Source organism: Necator americanus, chromosome III (genome assembly GCF_031761385.1).
Source record: "Necator americanus strain Aroian chromosome III, whole genome shotgun sequence".
NCBI lineage: Eukaryota > Metazoa > Nematoda > Chromadorea > Rhabditida > Ancylostomatidae > Necator > Necator americanus.
Genome location: NC_087373.1, coordinates 4900465 through 4927338, shown reverse-complemented (window position 1 = coordinate 4927338; position 26874 = coordinate 4900465). Strand labels below are relative to the sequence as shown.

The 26874-nt window shown below is 36.6% G+C and overlaps 4 protein-coding genes across 7 annotated transcripts; 2 read left to right on the top strand and 2 right to left on the bottom strand.

The window, feature by feature from the left end:
* Nucleotides 1-2063: 2063 nt before the first annotated feature.
* RB195_008641 (uncharacterized protein) lies at nucleotides 2064-3704 on the top strand (the record flags this gene model as incomplete). Its single annotated transcript, XM_013449174.2, has 6 exons — nucleotides 2064-2247; nucleotides 2309-2447; nucleotides 2610-2766; nucleotides 2841-2970; nucleotides 3441-3544; nucleotides 3603-3704. 6 exons carry the CDS (start codon nucleotides 2064-2066, stop codon nucleotides 3702-3704), a joined length of 816 nt encoding a protein of 271 aa, XP_013304628.2.
* A 937-nt stretch (nucleotides 3705-4641) lies between these two features.
* Nucleotides 4642-11076, bottom strand: RB195_008640 (uncharacterized protein; the record flags this gene model as incomplete). 3 transcript variants are annotated; one of them, XM_064195236.1, is made up of 12 exons in its annotated part: nucleotides 4642-4680; nucleotides 5845-5913; nucleotides 6015-6095; nucleotides 6160-6222; nucleotides 6980-7073; nucleotides 7142-7396; nucleotides 7457-7513; nucleotides 8132-8240; nucleotides 8520-8562; nucleotides 10048-10192; nucleotides 10792-10897; nucleotides 10965-11076. In XM_064195236.1, 12 exons carry the CDS (start codon nucleotides 11074-11076, stop codon nucleotides 4642-4644), a joined length of 1173 nt encoding a protein of 390 aa, XP_064046379.1. The 3 variants fall into 3 exon arrangements, with proteins under 3 accessions (XP_064046379.1, XP_064046381.1, XP_064046380.1); XM_064195235.1 differs by lacking the exons at nucleotides 8520-8562; nucleotides 10048-10192; nucleotides 10792-10897; nucleotides 10965-11076 and having other exon boundaries at nucleotides 8132-8238; XM_064195234.1 differs by lacking the exons at nucleotides 4642-4680; nucleotides 5845-5913; nucleotides 6015-6095; ... (4 more) ...; nucleotides 8132-8240; nucleotides 8520-8562 and having other exon boundaries at nucleotides 10033-10192.
* Nucleotides 11077-12628: 1552 nt separating this feature from the next.
* RB195_008639 (uncharacterized protein) lies at nucleotides 12629-12937 on the top strand (the record flags this gene model as incomplete). Its single annotated transcript, XM_064195233.1, has 2 exons — nucleotides 12629-12736; nucleotides 12809-12937. The coding sequence occupies 2 exons, from the start codon at nucleotides 12629-12631 to the stop codon at nucleotides 12935-12937; spliced, it is 237 nt and encodes a 78-aa protein (XP_064046378.1).
* A 3054-nt stretch (nucleotides 12938-15991) lies between these two features.
* Nucleotides 15992-21199, bottom strand: RB195_008638 (uncharacterized protein; the record flags this gene model as incomplete). Of its 2 annotated transcripts, XM_064195232.1 has the most annotated exons (8): nucleotides 15992-16069; nucleotides 16893-17000; nucleotides 17072-17165; nucleotides 19280-19316; nucleotides 20604-20673; nucleotides 20745-20834; nucleotides 20974-20996; nucleotides 21079-21199. In XM_064195232.1, 8 exons carry the CDS (start codon nucleotides 21197-21199, stop codon nucleotides 15992-15994), a joined length of 621 nt encoding a protein of 206 aa, XP_064046376.1. The 2 variants fall into 2 exon arrangements, with proteins under 2 accessions (XP_064046376.1, XP_064046377.1); XM_064195231.1 differs by lacking the exons at nucleotides 19280-19316; nucleotides 20604-20673; nucleotides 20745-20834; nucleotides 20974-20996; nucleotides 21079-21199 and having other exon boundaries at nucleotides 17072-17152.
* Between the last annotated feature and the right edge of the window lie 5675 nt (nucleotides 21200-26874).

The window sequence follows — 26874 nt, the reverse complement described above, 5'->3', positions numbered from 1 at the left end:
CATTTACAGTTCCCGAATGAAAATTTCTGCGCCACCGCGACCACCTCGTGAGTGATTGAAATGCCATCCACCTAGTGCCTGAGTCTTTTTCCGGTGTTTTACGGTAGTATAAAAGTAAGAACGACCTTCGAGATAGTATTATAATGATTAAGTCTTGCTCTATTTCTTCTTTTCTTCGTTTTTGATCTACTTTCCTACTAGATCGTTGGTAACCGGAGAAAAGTTCCGGAGAGCATACCTTTAGGATCTTTTTTTTAACATAAAATTTTTAACCATTCACTTTATATGGGGACCGTGATCATGTTGTCTTAGTCGACCGCTTCGCATCCGCTGTAATTCGCTGGTTTTGTTTATGCTTCAGAAATTCGGAGGGAAACGTAAGGAAACATTTCGAAAGCAGGAAGAAAATGCGGTCACACTTTTTCACCTGACTTGCTCAAGTCAGCATTTATGTACAGTAAACGTGAAACCCATAGCTTCACTCCATTAAATGTTCCTTTTTAGGTTTTTCTGGGAAGATTCCACTTTCCGGAACTTGCTTCAAAAAGTTTTGAAGTGGTTTTTTCTCCCGGAAGCGGTAAATGTAAATCCATTACCGTAATCTAAGTAAGTAAAGCTGGTTACCACCTTCTTATACTACCACTACTAAAAGAAAACAAAGGGAGGCCATGCCTGCGGCTGCGGCTAAACGAGAACGGTTCAATTACCCATGTCTACTATTTCACGTAGAGAACTTCGGTACATCAAATTCACACTCAAACGCTATAGTACGTTTTTCGTTGTGGGACTCTATGGAGTCAATTCTTTATGCAAATTTCCATGTAGACTTTTCACCATCCTCTCCCCTTAGGAAATCGTTGAATGGGAACGAAATGTCATCGGAACAAGTTTATTTTATGAGATTTTCCTCCTGAGTATTCTTGAATCGATATTTATTTCATTGGTTGACGAATTCATGTGATATTTCATTCGGGATTCGACTCTCGACTTTATCTTCTTCTCCTTTTTTTTTCTTTTTTTTTTCGACTTAAAGGCATAACCCCACGAATCTGAGGTGGTGCAGATTTCAGGTGGAGTATTCGTATACGGGATCGTAGATTATGGAGAGGGGTGATTCCGTCCATTTCTTGCTAATTGCCGTAAAAAACGGCCCGGAAGATGCGGCGCCGCACAAGACTGGCGCGCTCCAATCGAACCTCTTGTGCAAAATGATGTGCCAAAACGAATGAAGCCGTATCTTCCGGACCGTTTTTTACGGCAATTAGGAAGAAATGGACGGAATCACCCCCCTCTCCGTAGCCTCCCATCCTATATACGAATACTCCACCTGAAATCTGCACCACCTCAGATTCGTGGGGTGATGCCTTTAATAATATTTCATGGTCTCCAATTGCTCATTCTCCTTTCACTTGTGTATGATGTTTTAAAAATGATTAAAATTATCATTAAAATTATTTTTAGAAATGATTTAAAATTGAAAAAATGAAAAAGGCTTGATAGTGATTTAGAAGAATGAAAAAATGGTGAATTAAAATAAAATGGTGGTTAAAAAAATTGGAAATAAAGGTAGTAGGTAATTAAAAACTATGATAATGGTTTTTTTTCTGAAAATGGTCAAGATACTCCGCACCTCTCTAGTTTGGACAGGTTTCGTGGGAGTCGAGGACGCGTTGCGGTCGCTCGAGTAAACATAGGTCGTAGGAAATGAACGTGAGCGTAGAACCGCACGTACTCATCACGCCAGAACGTGCATACTGATGTTGTAATTATGAAAAAAAGAAAATGTTTGATGATTTTAAAATGAACCATGTGCGCTTTTTTCCATATTAAGCAGATAAATAAACAAGTAAACAAGCCGACAAATAGACATTTTTTTCCAATTTTTTCCAAGACAAATTCTTATCAATTCTCTCTAACGCTTCCTTCTTATACCTTTCCAACAATGGTTTTTCTGATTGTTTCGTGATTTTCTAATTGTTTATTGGTGTGGTATGGTGCCTATGGTGTCTCCTTTCATTGATTGCTTTGTATGATCTACTTACAGTTCTTCGGCGCATTACAGAATGCCTGATTTCACTGTGGCAGGCCCGTTATTGACAGCCGTGTGTTACTACGGAACCGTGTTAGGAACAGCAGAACTTTCTAGAAGAATTCTCGATAAGACTATTTCAAAGAAAACCTCATTTCATCGATTTCTCATCGAACTCATCGGAACGGCACAAATTTGTACATGTGTTTTTGAGAACGGTAACTTTCAAGAACTTTTCGTACCATCGACAAATTATTGATTGATTTTTTCCCCATGCAGCTGTAATTGTGCAACACTATGGGGTTTCATCGTTCTTCATCGCGACTACCATACTTGGATTTATATTCAGTTCAACTGGTCGTGGTAGTTATGGTACACCACTTAGTCCTATTGAAATGCTATACTACGGTGAAATCAGGTGAGATGATTTAACCAATTGCGAGGTGTGCGACAAACAGGCATATCAGTGCAGCTCTGTCATTGGTGGATAACTTACAACAACCAATTAGAGGACGCGACAAGCGTCGCTGTGTTGCACAAGTATGAACTTACGAGATATTGATGCACGCTTCATTTACAGACTTTCTCGATTCCTACTCTTTTTATTGGCTGAAATGATGGGCGGAGCTATGGCTTGGCACATTGCCAGGACCCTATGGTTCCACTCCTTACAGTACTCACAAACGCATATGCAAATGTTTGTCAATAGTCAAAATATGTGCTCCATAGTGCATCAGGTGATTATACATGCTGGCAGCCAGCCAAGTGATTATTTCTATTTTTACTGCTCTGACGTCACCCACATTTCCAGAGAGATTTCATTATTGTGCTAGCTTATGAAGTTGCTGGTTGTTTTGCTATGCGTTCGGTTCTACCGCGGCTGCCTGCGAATATTGGAAAGTATTTAGCGCCGGCCTTTATCGCTAGTCTGTTCTCGTTTGGTGAGTGTTATTGATTTTTCCTGGAGGGTCCCAAAGACTTCCTTATAGGCTTCCTGTACACTGTTTTGGTACTCACAAATCACTTGTTAAAGGCCTAGCAAAAATCAATAATGTACTGAGAAGCAGTGGTGGTATTTGCTGTTACACTTCAACCTATCATTTGATAATTTTCTTATTTTCTGGATGGAAGTAGTCTGTTGAAAAAATTTCACACTTGTCGATAAAAATGAAATTTACTGTTTCATTTTATTATCATTTAATTTTATACAAATACTTAATAAAATATTTGTTATTTATTTTAACTATTATTATTTTCCTTCGAACGATTTTTAAATCAGTAATGTTTTAAAGCGCTACCACCTGCTCTCCTCGTCACTGATCAAAATCTAAAATATCTCTGTTTTCGCCCAAATTAAGGGGCTATAGCAGAATTGATCGAATCTAACTACATTATTGATCGACACTTCCAGCGATACTTTTCATCGGTGATTCGGGATTGGATCCAATCGTTGCCTCTTCGCTGTTCTTCGGATGCAGTGGTCTAAGCGCTCAATGGTTCATACTACTGTACTGGGTATGGTGTCGTGGACTATCGATTTTATTGATTTAGACGATCAATTCACCTTATTTAGGTATGTCCCGTTGTTGGATGGATGCTTGGGGCCTATATTGATCGGCGACAACCGAAATCACCGAAAAAACTTAGACGAGCTGCTAAGAAGAAATCCGATTAAACTCGTCCGAAAATTAGGAATTAGACTTTTCTTCCCTGGCCTCCTGCCGACACTCTCATTCTCTGCCGTTCGATTTTTCGTGTGATTCCCCAGTTATAGTCGCTCAATCGATACCTATACATTGTACAACACGTGCATAACCTGCCGCTACTGTTATGGTTGTGACTTATTTATGAGAAACGAGTATTAGGACATTTTACTACTGCTATTAGATTTGCAAATCATTTTTTTTCTATTTAAAAAAATCAATAATTCACTTAGTTCATATTTTCAATATTTTACATTCTTTTTTATTGCCTTGGTTTTTGATCGAATGCTTATCGACCGCCGTACAGAATTTTTATCAGAAAAATTATTCAGAAACTAATATCACTAAATTATTCAGCGCCTTCTAACGCATGTGATTAAAGGAGTTAAGAGAATTCCTGAATGGATCACTGCCTTTTACATTTTTTTAGAATTTAATTATTTTATATAGTAGATATAGTGTGTTTCGCACCGTAATCACTACTTTTGTATACAGTAATTTGCCAGTGAAAGGCAATCCGGTGAAATACGAGAACCGATACGATGATTGACACCTTCGTGTGATTCTCTTCCGCATCCGTGGATTTGCCTCAATTTCCCAAAAGCGCTCAATATGTGCCTTCACATTGCCATTATTGCATTTTTTTCCCACACCAACAATAAAAATTCTTCTCTGGAACGAACTCTTTACAAGAACAAGAAATCCACATAGACAATATAGGCGAAAAATTCTTTGAGGTCCCGCCATGAAACATGAAGTGGTACGGTAATGATGTGTAATGTTTAGTGCAGAGAACGAAGTGATATGGGTGAAAAAAAAAAAACACACGATAAGTGGATATTCGAATTTGAAGAATCTTAATTTAAGGAGAAGATCCATTGACGGTTGGTCTCTCTGTACACCTGGAGATTATCCTTGTAGCTCAGCCAATTTAGCGTAGACAAGTTCCTAGAAAAATCAATAATAGCAACTCTAATATGATATTCAGCTTGAACTTTACTGGAGATACAAATGTAGAACCTGTTATCCCGAAGATTTCGCTAAGTATCCGAAATATTTGGTGGTACGATGAGGATAGTCGTCTCTTACCAAATAGAATAAAAAAACTTGAAAATGCCAAAAATTTTATCCATTAAAAATACCCACAAGAAAGTTATACGGTAATTTATTATATTATGCAGTAGTTCAACATTAGTTTTGAGTACTAACTCGTCCTGAAGAGGTTTATTTCTTATGTTATTCACAATTTACCAGCGAATAGTAGGGTGTTTTTGAATATTTTATTTTGTAACTATTTATCAGATAAATTATTTTGGAAAGCGGGAGCACCCCTTTTTCAATTTTAGTGTAGATGTTTCTTGCAATTAACTACTTTTTTTATTTTTTTTAAAGTGATTTTTTGTTTCAATCTCTCCTCAAATATCTGCGTCGAATACGGTATAGCAGTTATAGCTGAACGAACGATATAACAATTTCCTTGCAAACTACTTTTTTAGAAATTTAATTTAAATTTTTTATTTTTTAGTTAATTCAATTTAATTTTTCAAGTTCAAATTTAAGTTTAATTTTTATTTTAATTTTTTTTTTAAATTTAATTTTTGATCCTAGTGTGTCTCTCTTATTTAATAGCCTTTCTAGCAAACGTCGGCTTCACTTCCAGAATTTGGAAAAAAAAAATAAAAAAAGCCAAATATTGTTACTCAAAATGTTTCCATGAATTTTCTGGAACCATCCAGCGCTAGACACAGTAGTCGTCAGAAAAATAAAAGCACAAATCCAAACAAATCTAATATCTAAAATCTAATTCCAGGAAAAGGTGGAATCAACAACCCTTGAAATACAGATTTGCGTGAGAGCGGAGAATTTTCCCTCGGTTACCGTATTCCTTAATCCATTATTATAGTAAGTTCCATACGTTTGACTACAGTTAACCAAACGCCACTTATCGTGCTGCCCCTCATTGGCCCCGCCCCTATCGATTGGCTGCAGAAGTGAACATAAGTCCGATTTCCTACATGTGATTACACACCAATACAAAACCGTATCTGGATAAGATCAGTGGAAGGTTCCTATGTGGGAAAATCAATAACAGACGTATATCTGATTTCTTACCCCATACATATGAGTTTTCAATCGCTTCCATTGATTTTCTGTCATATCGCCTGCTTTGCCGAAGACCGACTAAATTCAATCAATAATCATCAAGTATTCGTTGATCAATAAACAGAAAATTCAAGAATCAAGAAAAATATTCAAGAAAACAGAAAATTCAAGAAATTCACCTTGCAATATACACAAGCGACAAGATTTTTCTTATGCACAGTTTGAAAATGTTCCAACATTTCCGCTAGAGATGATAGAATCTGGAAAACGAGTGCGCAAATCCTCAGCGTATCCAGATGTCGTTCAAAAATCGATAATACTCACCTTATTACAGCCGAAACACGGTATTTCTGCGTTATGATTTTGTAGGATATGATGTGCCAAAGCCTAAAAGCACTTATTGATTAGCTCACAGAATTAATAACTATTTATTTATTTATTTATTTATTTATTGCTATTGAACTGTGCCAGCACATTGACGTGTAAAGCTACAGAAATTTTCAGTTGATGAACGTGGACAATAAATAGTGAGGTGGCCGAGTGGGATAATGTGATGAGCCACGCCCATCGGTCTCGAGGCAGTCTATATAAATATTTTCAAGTAGAGTACACTTCAAATATTAACATACATCCTTTTTTTGCTTCTCGTGGATATATATATATATATATATATATATGTATATATGTATATGTATATTTTTTCCAAGTATTCGCATTCATTGGGTAGTGAAAAACTACGAAAAATCACAAGATATAGGACTTATTGAATTGTTCTTTCTGGAAAAATCCGGCCAAATCAATTATTATAAATCAAGGTAAATCCCATAAAAATCAGATTTTCCAGTAAAATTTACTCTTCTAAAGGAATTGTGGCACAGTTTTATAAATCCTTCTCCTCTTAGTGTTCATAACTCGAGGATACCTACTTTTATTCATAACTCATGGAGTATTTGTATGATCAAACGAACAGTAGCATCAAATGGAAGGGAAAAAATTGATTGATTTGGGAAAAATCGAATTGATTTTCTCACTGGAACCCAATGTAAAATGGAATCCCTTTAAACAAAATTGGCCTCAAACCTTAAATCTAGATCTAATAGATCTGAATCAGATTTTTCATGTAATCTACGTAAGCTCCGCCCACCTTCTGTGACCCATAATGTTCACCGCATTCGCAAGCGTATGTTTTCCGTGTCCATTCACTTGTTACAGGACGTGGCTCATAAAGTTGATCACTCCTACACGATCTTTCCTAACTCGTATTTTTCCTAACTTTATGGGCGTACCCAAACTATCGAGGACTTACCGATCAGCTTGGCCATGTTTCGTTCCGACACGTTTTTGAGGCATCCATATCGATCGATGACGTGATGCGGACCGGTGTCGATGTGGTTTTTCGGGACGTGAATCATCTGACGAGGAGGACGAGGATGATTTCGGCGATGGGCTACGATTCTCCTGCTTCCGTGGCCACATTGGACGAGATGTTGATCTGCTACGAGTCGACGAGGACGAGTTACGTCGACGTTTTCGTGATTGTCGTTGTTTTGCGGTTCGCTTTCTTCAATAGGATTCACGAAATCCTTAATTTTGCTGATATTCGTAGATTTGGAGAACTCACACTGATTTTGAACTGGAACTGGAGGAAGATCCTGGTGAGGTATAACGCTTTCGAGTTCTGGAATTACATTAATATGTTCTACGAATGTGATGATGGTGTTTAGCCTTCTCTAAATTTATTTCCCGTCATTCTTCTCATTTCGGCCATTGCCACCTGTCGAAATCGAGTAGCGGTGAACTCAAAAAGGACCGCATCGCAGCCGCGCGCACGATATTCGTAGAGGAACAGAAATTTTGTGACAAAAAAACGGAAAAAAAATAACTAACTCTACGGTTTTGCCACTATTTTATTAGATTTTTCAAAATGTTTTACTTATCTTACTCGTTTTTAAATGCAGTGTTTTTTCCAGAAATTAGTTAAAAATTTTCTACGACATTTTCTACTAGTTTTTGAGCTACGCATCCATTTATGGATACATTAACCATTGTCTATAGTCAGTTGTTTTAAGTGTTTACTTAAAAATTCATAGTTATTCCCACTTACTCTACTGTTAAGCGACAACATTTACCAGAATCGGCAACATATTTCTCACTAATTATAATAGATTACATTGGTGACTGTTGACTGGTAGCATAACTTAGGGATATTATTTAATCAAAGTCTCATGAAGGGTCCCATAGAGATATTTGTGGCAAATGAAATCCAACAATTCCACTTATTATTCGAACTGCTTACCGACGACATGGTGAAACACTGCGAAGTTCACCGTTCGATGAAGTTGATGTGGAGCTACTGCTGCTGGCTGCACGTGCATAGGCTCGTGGTAGCTCATCTTCGGACATTTCTGGATACAGTACTTTTCTATTTTATATACTCACTTTTTTATTTCTTTCTCTATTTTATATATTTATTTTATTTTACATTTTTCAGCTTCATGTTCGGTCTAAGAGAAAAAAAAACTAGCCCAGAATTTTTATGTACACTAAAAGTCGTTATCGTCGTAAAAGTGTTAAAACGCTGAAATCATGTGTAAAATTATTCATTGGGACCTCAAAATAAACCATAAAATAGAACGTACCTTAAGGAAATACCAAATAAAATGACAAAAAAGAAAAAAACTTACTGGAAGTTGGACGTGCTCGTGGATGAGCGGTTGATCGACTGCTCTTCGGGAAGCAACGTTAAGGAAGAAGGAACGACGAGACGCTGATGATGACGTGGAGACACGTAGCATCCTGCGAACAATGTGTTCTTACAAGTTAAACTTACTTCCAACAGAACTTCTGCTGTACTGTATAGAAGTCTTAACACCGGTTGTGTGCTCCTCGGGTTTGTTTGGAAGGGTCAGGGTTATGAGAACTACGCAATATTGCACACACGCCCACATACCCAAACAAAGGAAATGATGATAGCCAAGTTTGTAGTGTGTATTTTTCTTTTCTCGTATTTTTAGTTCTCTACTTACCATTTTCACCATTCCTATCTTTTTTCCTTCTTTTTCCCTATTTTTCTAAAATTTAAGACCGTTAAAATTAATGGTAATCATAAGGTTTCAGTCACTATTATTATTATTATTATTGCTAGGGCGGGTGTAGTGTAACGGTTAGAGGTTCCACTTCCTGCACGATCGATCGGAGGTTCGAATTCGCCCCTGTGCTTACCAAGCCTTTCATCCTTCCGGGGTCGATAAATTGGTCCCGGACTTGTCTGGGAGGATAAAAACACTGACTTGACGCATTGGCTAGTCCCGTAATTTTTTGTAGGCGCCAGTTACGCGTTCGTAAACCTTAAACGATTCTGAATTGAAGTGAACGTGGTGGCGCAAGTCCTTAACGCCAGAAACTTTATTCCTTACACACTATTATTATTATTACTATTATTGTTACTATTATTAGTACTATTATTATTACTATTATTATTATTGTGTACTTACTATATAAGTATAGCAGAAATTAAAAATATATCTCCCCTGAATCCCGAACCCTCCTCACTGATATCCTGAAGCTTTTCGAATACCAACGACTACACTACTCCCTGCCACTATTGTCTCTCTTATAAATATGTCGTGAAACCGGAAAAAATCCATTCAGTTCGCTAGTTATGAAAAATTATTAATTGATTACTTATTGAATTGATTATAAATTGATTACTTGCTGATAGCGGGATCTATGGGGCGAGGTAATGTTTCCGATTCAGTAAAGGTTTTTCTTAAAAAGAGAAATCCGTGATTATAGAACAATTAAACTTTTTATACAAATTCATATAAAAAAATTAGGGGAAAAATGAGCAAAAAATCGAAAAGATGGCAGAGATCAATCGTTGGATATAGGGATTCAGTCAAGGTACATAGGAGGGAATGCATATAAATTTACAGTAATAATAAGAATTAATAGCTTAACCATACAATAAATATGCTCTTAAAGAGATAGAGAACAAAAATTGAATTACTAGGGGATATTGTTTGAAGAATAAAATAAAAGATATGTTCGTAAGTATTCTAAAATTTGTGGTCAGTTAAAATTAATAGCTTCTCATAGCCGTGTCAAAGTACAAAAATATACTACTACCTTATGAGAAATATTCCAGTTTTTTCAGAAAAATGAAAACAATCAAATATCCGATGGATCATCGAGGAATCAAAGATCAGCAACCATAGCAGCAACGTAAACGATAATATTTTCTTGTGTAACAGAGACAAAACAAAGATTTTTGCTGGTTGTCCGCTTTGTTGGCATTAAATCCGCCGTCGTACGAGTATAAACCAACGCGTTCACGGTCCATAAAAGATCACGGTAGCTGAAATTCAACAGTTTAAGGAATTGCTACCGATAGATTCTGTATTTATGTCCTTAAAAATTAATAAAAATGGTTTTGAATGGAAGAAAAACGCCTAAACCCATCTACGTCTATTGTTAGTAGTTAATAGCTAACAGAAGCAATCATTTAGTTCAAAAAAAAATCCAAATCAAACGTCCTCGCAATCCAGATTTTAATAATAATCTCTTTTGGAGATCCCTTAAAAAAAACTCTCCTTTTTTACAATTTCTTCGAAAATACACATTTTCAGCACTGTAATGAAAACTAGAGTGTAAATTTGTTGTATTTGTAATGTGTTTTAGTGTATCAGTGCGCTTGGGATACGCCTACGCTCTCATCCACAATTCAGAATCCTTGGGGGAGTTTTAATACAACTATAATGACTTCCACGAGTCAGTCGATAAATCATCCCATTGTTTTTTTCCCCCGCAAACAAGTCTGGTTGCAATTTATCGACCTCGTAGAGATTAAAAGCTTGGTTTGCACTACGGCGGTTTCGAACCGTCGACCTCTTACCGACCGGCCGAACCACTTACCGACTGCTCTACACTCGCCCTACTGAATCAATAAATTCTTACCCTCCTATAAGTTGTTGTATTGCGTTGGTAATATCGTCCACACTGCTATAGTGTTGAATGGCATACTCAACAATTTCGTAAAGATCCAGATCAGGGCAGATCCATACTGAAACGAAACAGCGTTCTGTAGATGAAGTGGGAGTGCCAATCAATTATCGATCGCATAAACCAACCAATAATATTTAGCTGCTCCCCATTCACGTTAGTGGTTTGAACAATATGCGAAGCATCGACAACAATAAACAGTAATATAAAAAATTTTAAGCCATAAAGTTTAGATGGCATAAAAAGACAACGGATTCTATGGGTATTGATCGGTACTGTAGAAGAGGAGCCGAAAATCGATAAAACTGGGAATATACCGAGTTTCTCAATGTACCAACGAAGCTCCTTAAAGAATGCGCAAAAAATGCTCGCCTCATTGCACCGTGTGTTATCGAAAACTCGTAAAATCTCCGGAAAATCGGTTCATGAGTAAAATAGTGCGCATGAAGATGAGAGTACAGACGATAAAGCACACCAACGAAAAGAGTATGGGCGATTAGGAGACGCGAGAGAAAATAACATTACAACTTCCCTTAACTGATAATGCGTTAACTGATGACTTATAATAAGTTATTTGGCTCAAATTTTGAATGGAAGGGAAAAAAGAGTGGACATGTGAAGGAAATAGGAAAAAAGAAAAAAAGGAAAGAAGAAAGAAAAAAGAATGAACGAAAGAAAGAGAGAAAGAAAGAAAGAGAGAAAGAAAGGAGGAAAAAAGAACGAAAGAAAGCGTGATAACCAAGAAAACGATGAAAATTCCTCGCTTCACTAATTTATTGTTTTTATTGAACTTTATTCTGGTTCTTCAGAATTATTTTTAGAAATTCCTCTTTTTTTTTTGGAAAAGTTTCCTGCTACCATTCTAACTCACTGACTCCATTTTAAGGCTTCTTTTTCCTTTTCATTGATATTTCCGGATACTTTGAAAAAAAAATGGAAACAATCAATTTCTGTAGGAGGAACGTAAACTACATATGTACATCAATTTGGCCAATATTTTTCTCATTTCAATATAAAAATTATAATATAAAATAATATGAAATAGCATCCCAACATTGAACGAAAGATACTTATTGTAGTGAAGTAAGCTAATAAAGAGTAACAAAATTACAAGATTACATCCATCTAATTCTAAGTGGAATTTCCGCTGCCTTTTTTTGGAATTTTAATTAATTGTTATATTAAATTATATTAATATTAAATACTATCATTACTTTATTTTTTCATTAAAGCCTAAAAAAAACTTCTGAATTGGAAAAAATTGTGATCTGCGAGAGAGGAAAAGAGTAGAAATCAGGAATTTTCCACAATTAAACGTGTCAATTTCCCGAAAAAGAAACGTATGATGAATATGTATGGAATGCACAGAATATTCATATAGTGCATAGAAATGTATTATATTGATAAAACAATCAAAATATTCCATACCAAACACATGACGCGTAACAAAAAGACCTTTAAAATTACACGCATACCTCTTATATATAGATGGAGCCTATAGCGCTAGTATATTATTATTAGAAATCATTCATTATATTAGATAAATTAAGGAAAAATCCAATTAGAATCATTAGAGAATTTTTTTTTATTCCCCAGGAATTATTAGAAATTATTTATTATATTTAGAAAAATCCATGTATTTTACATTAAATTTCAGTATTCTGTTTGAAATTGTGGATGATAGACGGTTTCATGGAGTTTTCTAAAAGCATCTCTCTCTCCTGAAAGTCTCTTTCTCGAAACTTTCAAGAATTTGTGGATTTTTCCTTAATTTTCTGATTTTGAAACTATTATGCTTCGTAGAAAGGATTCCAGGAACTATAAAATGTTACATTTCCTGAGAACACTATACTTTATCATGCTACTCTGTACGATAACGTTAGCAGCAGACCACCGAGAGGTTGGTTTCTTCTTTTCAAATTCATTTTTTTTCTCAGAAACCTCTTTCTAAATAGAAAAAATTGACCTTAAGGAATCATTGGGAACAAATGAATCCGAAATGTTACAATGTCTAAGAGAATGCAAAGGATTCATACTTTTGCTGAAGCTGGACTGTTTGTTCGCGTGTGCCATTAAGGATTATCTGATAACTAGAAGTTGAAGGACTGAGATCCCAAGAATTCGACAAGAAATAAAGTTTTGCCTCGGCCATTTAATGTTACCTGCATTATCCTATGGTTTACCTACAATTTTTATCGAATAAGAATTTTTTTTGAAACTTTTTAAGCTCACAAAAAAAATTTACACTACTTCATATCATACTAGGAAGCGTTCCAGAAAAGTCACGAAAGCCAGCAGCGGTGAAAATTTCTTGTTTTCTCGTTTTCAACCCTCGAAGACGAGGTAATATAAGAAAATCAGATAAGATACAGATGAGAAGGACTCTAACACATTTTTTCTAGATATTTCTTTCATAAAAATTGGAAATTGAAAATTAAAGCGACAATGAAGTGAGAAATGTGAAAAAATTCTTTCAGTAACTATTTCAAATATAAAGAAAAGAGTGTTATGTAACAATTTCAATTTTAATAGCAAAAAATTAAAGCCACATAAGAACGAGATATATTAGAAAATTCAATTCATAACTCATTGTTTTAAAGTCGCTAGCAAAAAAGGATTTCTTTTTCAGGATTATTCATGACGTTTTCTCTTTTTTTTCCTTTCATTTTCCTTCTTTTCTAATGCCTATTGATGTTGCTAATTTTTGATTTTTTTTTGCTTTTTATTACAGTGATTAGCCATTACGTTTAGTTTGTTTAGAAAAACGTTTGTTGTTTAGAATAATGTTTGTTTTTGTTGTTGTTGTTGTTTAGAGTAATGTTTAGAATGTTTACTTTGCTTCTTACTTTGTATATTCCCTAAGCATGGCGATGATTCCATGATTTGACGGATCTCACTTCCACCTCAATTAAATCCTAGCTCCTTTCTCCTTTCCGTGCGTGTGCAACACGAAAGATTAGCTGAAATATGGGTAAGTGAGTGAGTGGAGGTCGGGTTGGTCATCCTTAAGCTGGTTCATCCAGCCAGACACCCACTCGAACACACAAACACATCAACAAGTCTCATCTTTACTTTCTGGATAGCCTAAAGTAGACTTTCTTTCGAGGACAATTATCCAGTTTGTGAATCGCTACATATAATGATGTGTGTAGCGTTCCTGCCTATGTACCGGTCGTGTCTCGTCCAGTCCCAGTCCTTCTACTGCTACAACGACTGACGGACAGCTACTTTACTACGTTACGTTACTGTTGCGTTCATCTGACTCCTGTTCCTTAACCGTTTTCTGTGATTTTAACATTTCATTCATCTATTTCAACACATATGAACAGATCATATGAGGACTCATGGATTTTGGATAACTTTTCATTTTATTCCAAGAAAAAAAAACGTTCCAGTTACGAAACTCCCTTAGGTTAGCGGTGACAATTTTTGTAAATATGACATTTTTGAGGCATTGGAAGCATATGAATTGATGGGGAAATTCCAGAGAAAACGAAAAAAAATTTGCTCCACGTCCTTAGAAGAAATTTTCTATTATTAGACTAGTATATTACATCATATGTAAATTTTAGTATTAGTATAATTTTTTTCGCAATATTTTTCAAACATGGTCTCATTATTATTCAATGTGCTTCGATGTTATTATTTTACCAAACAAATTTTGCCGAAGGTTCTGATTTACCATATCGTTCTAAGCCAAAACCCTAGACTGTTGATATCCTCCGGAGATTTTTTTCGTACCTGGAAGATAAATTTACTGGATTTTATGTAGCCTAGGAGCAAGTGTAGTGTAGTGGTTAGAGGTTCCGCTTCCTGGACGATCGATCGGAGGTTCGAATCCGCTTTGGTGCCAACCAAACCCCTTATTCCTCTGGAGTCGACAAATTGGTACCAGACTTGTCTGGAAGGATAAAAACACTGACTTGACACATCGGCCAGACCCCGCATGTCATTTTATGGGGCCAGTTACACGTTCACGAACTTCAAACGATTCTGAATTGAAGTGAGCGTGGTAGCGCGGGTCCCAAGCGGATCGGTTAACCTTTATCACTTTATCCTTTATAATTACTTAATGTAATTTTCTGATATACTGCGATCCGGCACTTCTTCTTTTCCTTTGTTAATTTCTTTTTAATTAATTCTGAATTTAATCCTCGTCTATTGATTGGTGGAGTTACCACATGCTCCTCCGCTTTTCCAAATTTCATAGAAAAAAAATTCTGAATTGAAGTGAGCGTGGTGGTGCGGGTCCCAAGCGGATTGACTAACTCCAAAGACACTTTATCCTGTTTTATCCTTTATGTAGCCTAAGATGTTTTACTTGTTCTTTCTCCCTCTACGTGTCAATACCACATTTATGCCAGAAACTGTACCCTTTACTGTTATGTTACTCTTCAAATCCGGACCGTGCTATGGGAAAATACTCCTATGCTCCTTTTTTTTGAAATTTTGAGACTTGTTTCTTTTTTTGAGGCTTTTTTTTTGAGAGTTGGAAATTGATATCAGTAGAGGTTCTTCCGTTTCTCCTCTAAGTAACGTTTGAAGGGCTCAATGCAGCACTCTCCCAAATCAGCAGCACTAGCGCAGCATTAATAATAAACACAAGTGTTACAGAATATTTACTATCATTTAGAAAGTTCGAATGTTCTCCAGTCTTGAAGTCTCGGCATATTCTGTCTATGTTTTTTGATAGGTTCTTTATTTTTGTTATTTAATTTTTTTTGTCTCCCGCTAGATTTTTTAGATGGAACTCTTTATTTGCCTGACGTTTCGGCTTTTTCGCCGTCCTCAGGGGTCCAAATAGAGGATGAATGGAGCAATGCTACGTTTATCCCGTCGAGCGCCACACTATCCTGGGTCAGTGTTTCGATAATCGTTCAGGATGGGGTGAAAACAGAAACTCATCTACAGTGAAAATCTTAAGTCTTACGTGTTGTTCTACCGGATGTGGCACGGCTGGCCAACAGTATGTGAAAAAAAAAATACGTTCATAAAAATATCGCAATATCGATCCGTGCATCTAAACGAACCCACAAATGACGATATAATATGTAGTATAAAAAATAACATGATGAAAATGATTTCCTAATATCCAGAAGAAAAAGAAGAAGCATTGGATATGAAAGATTTATTTCAGCGTGAACATGGATTGTCTTCACATCCTCGATTGGCATTGAATCTTACATAAATACTCTGAACGATACCACACTCTTCGTTTGCACTTGATGAAGCACTAAATGTCCATGAATTAATCTTTTTTTCGAGTTTTTCGAGAATTTTCGAATTATTTCTGAATAAAATTTACATATATTGAATGTCTAGCTCGGTGTTACAAGTCACTCTGATTTTCACTAATCAATACTTCACTTAGAAAAAAAAAAGAAAAAAATTCCAAAAAAAAAGAAAATTATTATGTTTGTGTTGCCACAGTTTTTTCTTTCCTTGATAATTTAAAAAAATCCGTTGTTCTGGAGAGAAGAGTATGTAGCTGTGGAAGAAAGTTGTGTTCGAAAAGAAATCCGTCGGAGAAGAAATTTTCTGACATCTTCCTTGAGAAATTGAATATTTCTAAAAATATTTCATAATTTTTAAAATATTTTTGAACTATTTTTTAGAGTAATCATCTCTTTTTAAAGAATTGTTTATAAAATTTAATTTATTTTCAACAATCAATTGAACCATTCAATAAAAATAATTGGTGAAACGATTTGATCACTCAAAAAATTTCAAATTTCCATGTCCTATGTTAAAGCTATGAGGAAAGAAGGAGACAGAAATATTTTTAGAAATTCAATAAATAATTGCTTCAAATATTAAAAAAACAAGTCTTATGGAACAATTTCAATTTTAATAAAAAAAATGTTGAAGCTATATAAGAAAGAGAAATATTAGAAGATTGAATTGTACCATGTACTATATAACATTTTCAATCAAAAAATATTTCATGCTTTATTTTAAAAAGTCGTGATTTATTTGGAAGTGTTTATAAAAATACATAATATTTACTCTCTAATTATGAAATAAATAAATAAAAGTGGAGTTGATTAGCCACAAACCTCTTCGGTTTCAAGCTTGTAGCAACGCGTGAAGCACTGATACACTTTTTCAGGACAGCGTGTCTTGAGGCAAACTCTGCTCCCCATTTCTGTGCACGATCGATAACACTAAAATTTTCTCCGTAGTTTTGCTGCAGCATCTGTTTCTGCCTCTGGCTACGGACAACACTGTTACTCACACTTTCAGATGTTTCTCTGGAACTCAATGAGACTACGAGGGACAATGTGCCCAACAAGACGCATAATTTTAGCGCAGACATGTCAATGACGTTTCTGAAAAATTGAAAGAAAACTCTTTCTTTTGAAGGGAAATCTCTTTTAAGTTTTTGAGAAAATCTAGCATTTAACCATTATTCTTATATTTCAACTGTTCAAGAATCTGTTCCATTATTTAAAAAAAAACTATTTAAGAGTTTTGATTTGAAGAAAAAAAAACAAAGAAAAGCATTCGTTAAAAGGGAGGTCCGCTTGAAATAATTACTTCAAAAACTACATTATTTGTCCAATGGATTTCACCTTTTTTTACTACCACATTAACCCTTATTTTTATCTCCTCTAATCCCACCAAGTGTCACTAATCGAAGATATATTACCTGTTTTTATTATCATATATTACCTATAGTTAAATTCTTTGGTTTTGACTGTACAAAAAGAGCATGGACTTGAATTCTAAGCGTAGAGTGCATGTGTGGTATTAATTAGTATTTGCTTAATTATGACTTTTCGATAGCCTGTGTCCTATCGAAATCTCGGATGCTTTGTCTCAGGTCTAGCTCTGAGACTCGTTAATGTATGGGTCTTAAGAGGAACTGCACTGAGATCCATACCGCAGGGACGCGGTGGTGCAGATGCAGTAATAGAATGGCTTCCGCAAGCGGAGACGGACGGTACTCGTTTACCTCTACGTCTGCATCCATGGTTCACGGTCTGCCTGTGAATATTACCATGGGCTCCAAGCCACCGACACACTTCCATGTGTTTTCTTCTGTTCTAACCCCTTAGTTGGGTCTTATGCTGGACTCTGCTGCTAGACTCCGATGCTAGCACGATACCGCTGGCCGAGGGAACTCATCCGGGGTGCATACAGCCCCTAATGGCGGAGATGTGCATTACCTAACCATTTGTAGCTTCTTTGCACTCGACTACTTAGAGAACAAGGCCTAACCAATCACTTACTACGGGCCAAGAAAATGCAAATGGCCGGACGTCTAGATCACGGATCCAGTGGAAGGATCTACCACGGGAGCGTGTGCTCCAATTCGCTGTTCATTGCCAGGGGCGCCGGTTATCTTAAGATCTCGGCAGCTCTCCCTTCCTCTTCGGCTGCTAGCAGTGCTCGAGAATTGTCCTGAAGTCCTTCATTGATCGCATCCGCTCTCAGTACCCTCCCCTGTCTACCGTTACCTATCGATGCAAGTTCTTGGAATGAATTTCGAAACACGGGACGGTTGCTTCCACTGAGGTGAAAGTGAGCAAATGAAAAAGCGCGCGCAATACAGGAGAGTTGCAGGACCTTGTCGCAGTCACGCAACGAGTCCTTTAGATGGAACGTGAAAAAGAGTCTTATAAGGTGCGCAATCCGCGACGATGTGCTTGTGCTATGTTTTTGATCAAATTAGACCTGCAATTCGTTGAAAATGGAATTTTCCAGGCGTCATCAAGTGTAGCTGGGCACTTCATACGAACTTCGCTGGCTCATCAAACATCCGCTTTTTTCCCAAACCTAATGTGAACCGTTCCAAAATTTAAGGAGAAACGCGCTGTAATTGACATTTTGTGGATAATTAGATGTAGTTCTCAGAGGTGAACATAAATCACAGTTTTTCACTCAGCAAATTCAAAATTTTGTTAATGAGAGTAAATACTCCGGGGTGTAGCCAGGTGAAAACGACATGAAGGTCGGTGCTGCTGCGTAAGCGGCTGCGCTCAAAGCGGTGGAGCTTGCGGTTGGGAACAAAGTGGTCCCACCGCGAACTGCGGCGAATAATGGTTCTCCCTCGACACTAACCGCAACGCTCCACTGCATCGCTTCTAGCGCAACTGCTTACGCAACTGCACCGTGTTTATGTCGTTCTGACTCTACTATACTTTTCTACCTCTCCGCTTTCATTTCCGCTCTAATTTTACTTATTCCTGTTGTCAGAAGTTTCACCAGAAGTTTGTAATTTAAATTTACCATCATAAAACTTCATAGTATTCCAGAGTATTTTAGGAAATCAATAGGAAATGAACTCGAAAGATCTTACTATAATATCTGCGATATTTTTAGAATATAGATAATCGCAAATCGTTGATTATAACCTATATTGATCTACTGAACCACTATTGCGTCATAAGTAAAACAACAACAACAACAACAGCTTCAAAAGGTAAAAATTGAAACTTACAAGGATGATTTAGTTGTGTGAACGGGGTGAACAACATCTTCAATACAGACCACTCACTATTTAAAGTTCCTCAAGCGTTTGCAATCTTAGTAAACATATATGACAACAAGTGCATTTATTAATATCTTCTGGACGGATATTTTCACTTACATCATCCTTTTTCCATCTTAAAGGAAATATTTTTCAACAAAAGCGTTTATTAGCACCTTTCAGACGGAAATATTCGCTTTGAATCCCAAACATTTAAAGGTTAGCTGTGTTTTTTGATGAATAATATTTGAAATACGATGCAGTGGCGGCTGAACATCGACGAATTTATCAGTTCTTTTATTGGTTGCCTTCAGTTGTTGGGCTTTTATCATGCTCAAGATTTTATTAAAGAGTTTCTTTGTTTTAGAAATGGACAGAAAGAAAAATTAGCTCCAGATCTACAAGAAATACTAATTAAAGCTGTTTTTTTTGGGTCCAGACAAGAAAAAAGTTGCTTTCCGTTATAATATTCATCAAGGTACTGTTACTTGGATTTATCAACGTCGGGAAAAGTAGTGGATTGTCATGAACTGAAGTACAGAAGAAATTGATATCAAGATTATTAGAGAAGTTGGGGCGGGGTAGCTTCTACGAGTCGTGCACACGGCTGGCGCGCTCCAGTCGAACTCGTTGTGGAAAGTAGCACGCCGGACGGCCCGAAGCCGTATCTTCAGGGTCGTTTCTTACGGCAATTAGAAAGAAATGGACGACGTCACCTTTCTCTCCATAATCTACGATCCCGTACACGAATACTCCACCCGAAATCCGTACCACCTCAGATTCGTGGAGTGGTGCTTTTAAACGTGGATTGCTACCAACGTCTTTGTGGATCTTTATATCAATTCTCTCAGTGAAGTTCTTTCATCGACAATTCTGGAAATTTTTGCAATATCTTTCTACTTCTCGAGGCGTACTAGGTGCTCCTAGGTGAACAATATAACGTGAAGCAAGGTTATTTATTTATTTATTTATTTATTTTTTGGCACCCGAGCAAGCAGCTCTCATATGCAGTTTCTACACATTCAGAGCAATTCACATTTCGCATATTTTCAGAGTCTTTTTTTTTGGGAGAGGCGGGGGGGGGGGGGGGGGGGGGTAATGTTTCTTTTTTTGGTAATTTTTCAAAGAAATGTATTGGATAACTTATTTGGGCCAGTTTCTAATGACTCATATTAGATATTAATAGAAATCCTGAAAAGTTTAATGGATCGTTATTTGTCAAATCGCCGGCACCAAAAATAACACAAATGCTCGAGAACATTTACTGAGTTGAATCAGATCGCAACCTTTCTACCCTCGAATATACAGCGGAGAATGCACGAGTGCAGACCGTACCATGAAGAGCGGTAACACTGATCCATGCACTGTAAATTCATCATGAGAAAGAACAGCATATAATGTTCGGCTACTAGCGCAAGCGTTGAAGAAAACTTACCGAGTGCCTTACTGCAGTAGCCGTAGGAAGAACGACGAGCAACATAACCACTATCAGAAAAGTTCGTAGAAGCAGCATTTTAGGGAAGATCTAAAGCAAACCAATCCAGATAAAAACTAACAATCATTCGAGGCAACGTATCGTCGGCAATCGTTACCTCAATCCAGAGATCCAGAGTCCCTCCAAGAATATGAAAGGATATATTCAAGTTGAAAAAAGCGAAACTCACAAGTTTCCGTAGGATCAGGAGATCTTGCGATCAATCCTTGCGGGACCAGCAATACAACCACCGTTTATAAAGTGCATAGATGTTTACATTTTGTGAAGGACTCACACTCCAGACAGGATGTTTGTTGTGGTGTGTTAGTAATAGAAGTCCAGACAAAATTATTTACTTGCGCCACACCACCTCCGTATGTATACATTTTTACAAAATTCAATTCCAATTTTGACATTTTGAATTCTACTTTATTTCTCAGCGATACATATTTCATTTTATTTTTGTAAAGTTTACTCAATGGCTTTATATATGTCTGTATGGAGGAACAACAACAAGTATTTAGTAAGAGCAAAATATTAGAAAAATAAAATATAAGTAATTTTTTAAAATGTAGTTAATATCATTGTAGTATATCTTTGATGGTTGATTGGTATTAATTATAGACCATCCAGTATTAACGTGTTTCATAATAAGCAGGGTCCCGTGCGGGACCCTTCTGAGACACGGGAGGAGAAGAAGTGAGAGATGTGAGAGTAGCTCCGAGGCCCTGAAAGAGGAAGTAGGAGCGGGCGATTGCCACTCCGACCACGGATCACCACACGAGTCCTCCAGTAGTGTTTGGGCCCCATTCTACAGCCATAACCTTAAAGGCATCACTCCACGAATCTGAGGTGGTAGCGATTTCAGGTGGAGTATTCGTATACGGGATGGGAGACTACGGAGAGGGGGGTGATTCCGTCCATTTCTTCCTAATTGCCGTAAGAAACTTCCCGGAAGAAACGGCTTCAGGCGTTTTGGCGCACTATTTTCTACAGGGAGTTCGACTGGAGCGCGCCAGCTTTGTGCAGCGCCCTTTTTTACGGCAATTGGGAAGAAATGGGCGGAATCACCCCCTTCTCCGTAGTTTCCCATCCCGTATACAAATACTTCACCTGAAATCACCTCAGATTCGTGGAGTGATGCCTTTAACTCAACGCAGCCGTCTCCGGATCCAGGCAGCCGTGTCCGAGTCTCACCCATCGAACAGTGTCATAAGAAAAAATTTATTCAAAAAGCTAGAACTAAATTAAGGTGTAGATGTTAATTCGGTAGAGAATTAAGGGCTACAGTACTACAGTACTAGTTTCATGTGTTACCTATAGTTTTTAAACGGCTTCTAGGTGTTTTTTCAAGCAAATGAAGTATAAAGGATGGATCTGTGAGAACTACAACTTAACAAAAACAAAAACAAAAAAAAAACACTTAGCTTAAATTATAGATTTTTTCCCTAACTTATAGATGTGAACTCAGAATTAACTACCGTAAAGGAAACTATATGATTATGCTAGTGTAAACGCGGAAGATTTTTTTTTAAATATACTTATCTCTTTTCTATTTTTAAAATCTTTTTACTTATCTTTTCTATTTTTCTATTTAAAACTTGTATTAAACATTTCCTTGGAGTTTCCTTGATCGAGAAATCTTGCGTGTGATCATGATCAGAAGACTTTTATTAATCAATACTAAACGTTAAAAATAGTCTTCACTATGTGTGAATTCCTGAAAAAAAAAAACTGAACTGAACTCCTGAAACCGAAATCTTTACATCTGTATTCTTCTGTTTTTTTTTTCTTTTCTTGCATTAGAACGTGTGTTGTTTTGGAGGGAAGAGTTCCTGAAGAAAGATGTTTTCGAAAAAAAAATAACAGTCTCCGAAAACAGAAATCTTGCAGAAACATGCATAAGAATGTATTTCAGTGAGTATTTCCATTTTAAATTTTTTCTTAATTTTTTCTGGCGAAGGCGACGGGAATCCACGCATTTCATTTTTGTATTTTTTCTACATGGTCAAGTGTAGCGCAGGCGGTAAGAGGTTCCGCTGTTACTACACGATCGATGGGGAGGTTCGATTCCGCTCTAGCGCTTACCAAGCCTTTCATTGATAAATTGGTACCAGACTTCTCCGAGAGGATAAAAACACTGACTTGACACATCGGCTAGCCCTCGTAAGCCCTTTGTACTCGCTGGTTACGGGTTCGTAAACCTCAAAAAATTCTGAATTGAAGTGAAAGGGATCCCGAATCCGAAGAGGATTGATTGATCCCAGATCCTTTATCATTTTACTTCGTCTTTTCCGTTTAAATGGATCACCCCACGAATCTGAGGTGGTATGGATTTCAGGTGGATAGTAGATTGTGGAGAAGGGGGTGATTCCGTCAATTTCTTCCTAATTGCCGTAAAAAACGGCCCGGAAGATGCGGCGCGTGCACAAGGCTGGCGCACTCCAATCGAACTCGTTGTAGAAAATAGCGCACCGGAACGCCCGAAGCCATATCTTCCGGGCCGTTTTTTTTACGGCAATTAAGAAGAAATGGGCGAGATCACCCTTCTCTCCATAATCTACGATCCCGTATAAGAGTACTCCACCTGAAATCCGTAACACCTCGGATTTGTGGGGTGATACCTTTGAGAATTGCATCAGGGAAAAAGGAAAAATTAATGCAGGTAATATTTCTCTGACTCAAGGGTGAAACTTAAAAATCATGTAATTTATGTATGAAAGATAGGTGATCCTCATTCGACTTATGTATGTTAAAATTCCTTGTAAATATAAAATATAATAGCCAAAATATTAAGAAATTCAATTGTAATATGTGTTTCATGGTATTTTCAATTTAAAAGGAAATTTTTGAAAAAAATGTCCATAAAAAAATGGTTACAAAATTAGTACTTACTTTACAAAAATTAATAAAAGTATTCATTACGTTTTGTAAAACGTAGAGGAATCACACAGAACCTTCCAAATATCCTATTACAAAAAGATTATAAAGGTGGAATCGATCAAAGTTGAGTTTCACAAACTTTTTCTCTTTCCAATTTGGAGCAACGCATCAAAAATTGGCCCATTTTACTGCCTTGAATCTTTCAAAATCGTTCAACATCCTTGCGCTGGCAAACTGTTTGATGGAATTCGCTATAGGAAATCGTTGATTTCCGTGAAAAACAGGATAACTCAAGCAGGATTTACAAAAAAGTAGTTGCGTTGGAGCAAGTGGGATTAGACATAGGTGCTATTCCGTGAATACTCGGAGTTTATGGTTTGTGAAAGTGATGGGCAGACTTATGCTTGATCTCTGATCAAGACTAAATTCAATTAAGAGTAGATTCTAAATAATTAAATAAATAATAATAATAAATTCTAATTATGAAATTCCTACTCTCAATGAATCAGGGCACGTTCAGTACAACCATGGCTTCTTGAAAATGCTTCTCAGGTTATCCTGTTTTTCGCGGAAATCAACGCTTTGTTAGAGGATAAAGGATAAAGTGTCTGGCGTCAATCAATCCGCTTGGGACTCACGCCATTACCTTCACTTCAATTCAGAATCGTTTCAGGTTTACGAACGTGTAACTGTCCCTAACAATGACTTGCGGTGGCTAGCCGACAGGTCAAGTCAGTGTTTTTATCCTCCCAGACAAGTCTGGTACCAATTTATCGACCCCAGAGGGATGAAACGCTTGGTTGGCGCTAGGGCGGATTCGAACTTCCGAACGATCGTGCAAGCAGCGGAACTCCTAACCGCTACACTATGTACAACCGCTCCATCGACAGTGTAAATGAATCCTGGCGCTTTCACTGCAAGCATGGCGTTTTTCAAATGCTTCTCAGGTGATCCTGTTCTCCACGGAAATCAACGATTTCTTAAAGGATCATCTACAATATGCAGTCATTCAGTATATGAGCAACGTTGAACGGTCGTAGGAACCACGTGGAAATCTTTGGGAATCTATCCAGGCTTTTTTAAAGATTGACTGATTGGATTGCCACCAATTTCTCTGGGATTTTTTGCACCTTTTTTAAACTTTTTTAAATGGTTTTCTTTGGTGGACTCAATAATTTCTGGGAATCTTCACAATTATTCTCCATTTTTCGAAATGTTGACAAATCCTACTAGAAAATGAATATTGTTACCAGAAGAAACTTTTTTTCTTTGCCTCAGGAGGAGTGGATTTAAAATCACTTCCTGCATATTTATAGCAAACCTTATTTCGCCTTTTTTCGTTTCTAGGGAATCACATTAGATGTCAATGGAGTTTTTTTGTGTTTTTCTTCTTGTTTTTGTTTGAAACGTTTAGCACAGGTCTGTGAAACCTTTAGCCCCAATGGAGCTCTAAAAATAAACACAAATGCTGGAGAATATTTACTATCATTGAATCAGAACAGATCCTTTATAGCCTCGAAGCCGCAGCCGATAATACAAAAATTCAAAAGGGACCATGGAGAGTAGGAACATTGATCCGTGCACTGTAAATTCATCATCAGCAAAGACTGCATTTAATGTTCGGCGTAGCGGCCTCCGGAAAAAAAACTCACCTCTTGGAATTTGGGAGAGAAATGAGCTGTAGCCGAAGGAACTACGACCAGCAGCACAATCACTATCAGAAGAGTTCGTAGAAGCAGCATTTTAGGGGATCTGGAGCAAACCAATCCAGAAGAATTAACAATTATTTGGAACAGAGTATCCTTTATCGTTCCTTTAATCCAGGAATACCCCTTCGAACGATAAGAAAAAGACAACGATGAGGCTTGAAAAAAGGAAAAAAAAACGAAACTTACCAGATTTCCGTAAGATCAGCTGATGTTGCGATCAATCCGTGTGGGACCAACAACACAACTATCGTTTATAAAGTGGCAGCAGAATTGTTTACATTTTTAAAGGACTCATACTCCCGAAAAGATGTTTGTTGTGGTGCGTTAGTAATAGAAGTCCAGACAAAATTATTTACTTGCGTCAGACCACCTCCATATGTATACATTTTCTACAAAATTCAAGACTCCAAATTTGACTAATTCCACTTTGCTTATTTCTATTTTATTATTTTTATTTCATTTACTTATTCCACTTTGTTTATTTTCATTTTATTACTTATTGTTTTATCTATTTTCTTTAAATTTCGCTTGTCCATAATTTATTTTTTTTAGATAAAATTCGCCTAGTGGCTTTAGTCATTGCTTCATCCAAGCAATGACAACGATAATATTTGGTGACAGCTAAAAATTACAAAGGTAAATTACAGATAATTTTCGATCATGTAGATCATAAAGATGTGCTTATAAAAATCAAATAAAAATCAAATATATTACCAATATTATTAATCAATTCAGTGGTGTTGTTTAACTGATTGAGCTCAATCAATAAAAAAAAATCTCAATCAATCCCTAAATACCACCGATGCCACATGATTTAGATACTGTAGCCTTTCGTTTTCAAGGGAACCCAGAATCCGCAGCTCGATACGGCTACAAGTGCTTGAATATGAATTTTTCTAAATTATTGATTGAGCTCAATCACGAAGGGTTACAGTATCTAAATCATGTGGCATCAGTGGTATTTAGGAGCTTTTTTCGGCGAGATTTTCTGAGCTCCTAGAATGTTAGGGATAGATTCATGGTACCTACAACCAGTATTAAAAAATTAAATTCTAAATTATCTAAATTAAACCCAAATCTAAATCTAAATCTAATTAAATTAAAAATCTAATTAGATCAAATTAAATTATTTCGCCTTCCTCCTTCAAATACTATCCATGTATACTTCTTGTCCTGACACTTATGTTTCTTTTTAAAAATAGAATATCCTTTGAGGATAATCTAATAATCTGTTTCATCCTAATTCAAACTCAAAGAAAAATTCAAATAGAAAAAATTCGAAGAAAAATCCAAAGGGAAAGAAATGAAAGAAAATGCAAAATTTAACAGTAAATTTTTACGTTTATAAGTTCTCGCTCGCCGACACTGGGTGAAAATAAACGTTCGTAAATGTGAAATATCGATTCGTGTACCTGTGCAGAAACTACAAATAACATCACAACACGTATTGTGGAAAAATAACAAAATAATAACCATTTTTAAAAGTGCTGAAAGAAGGA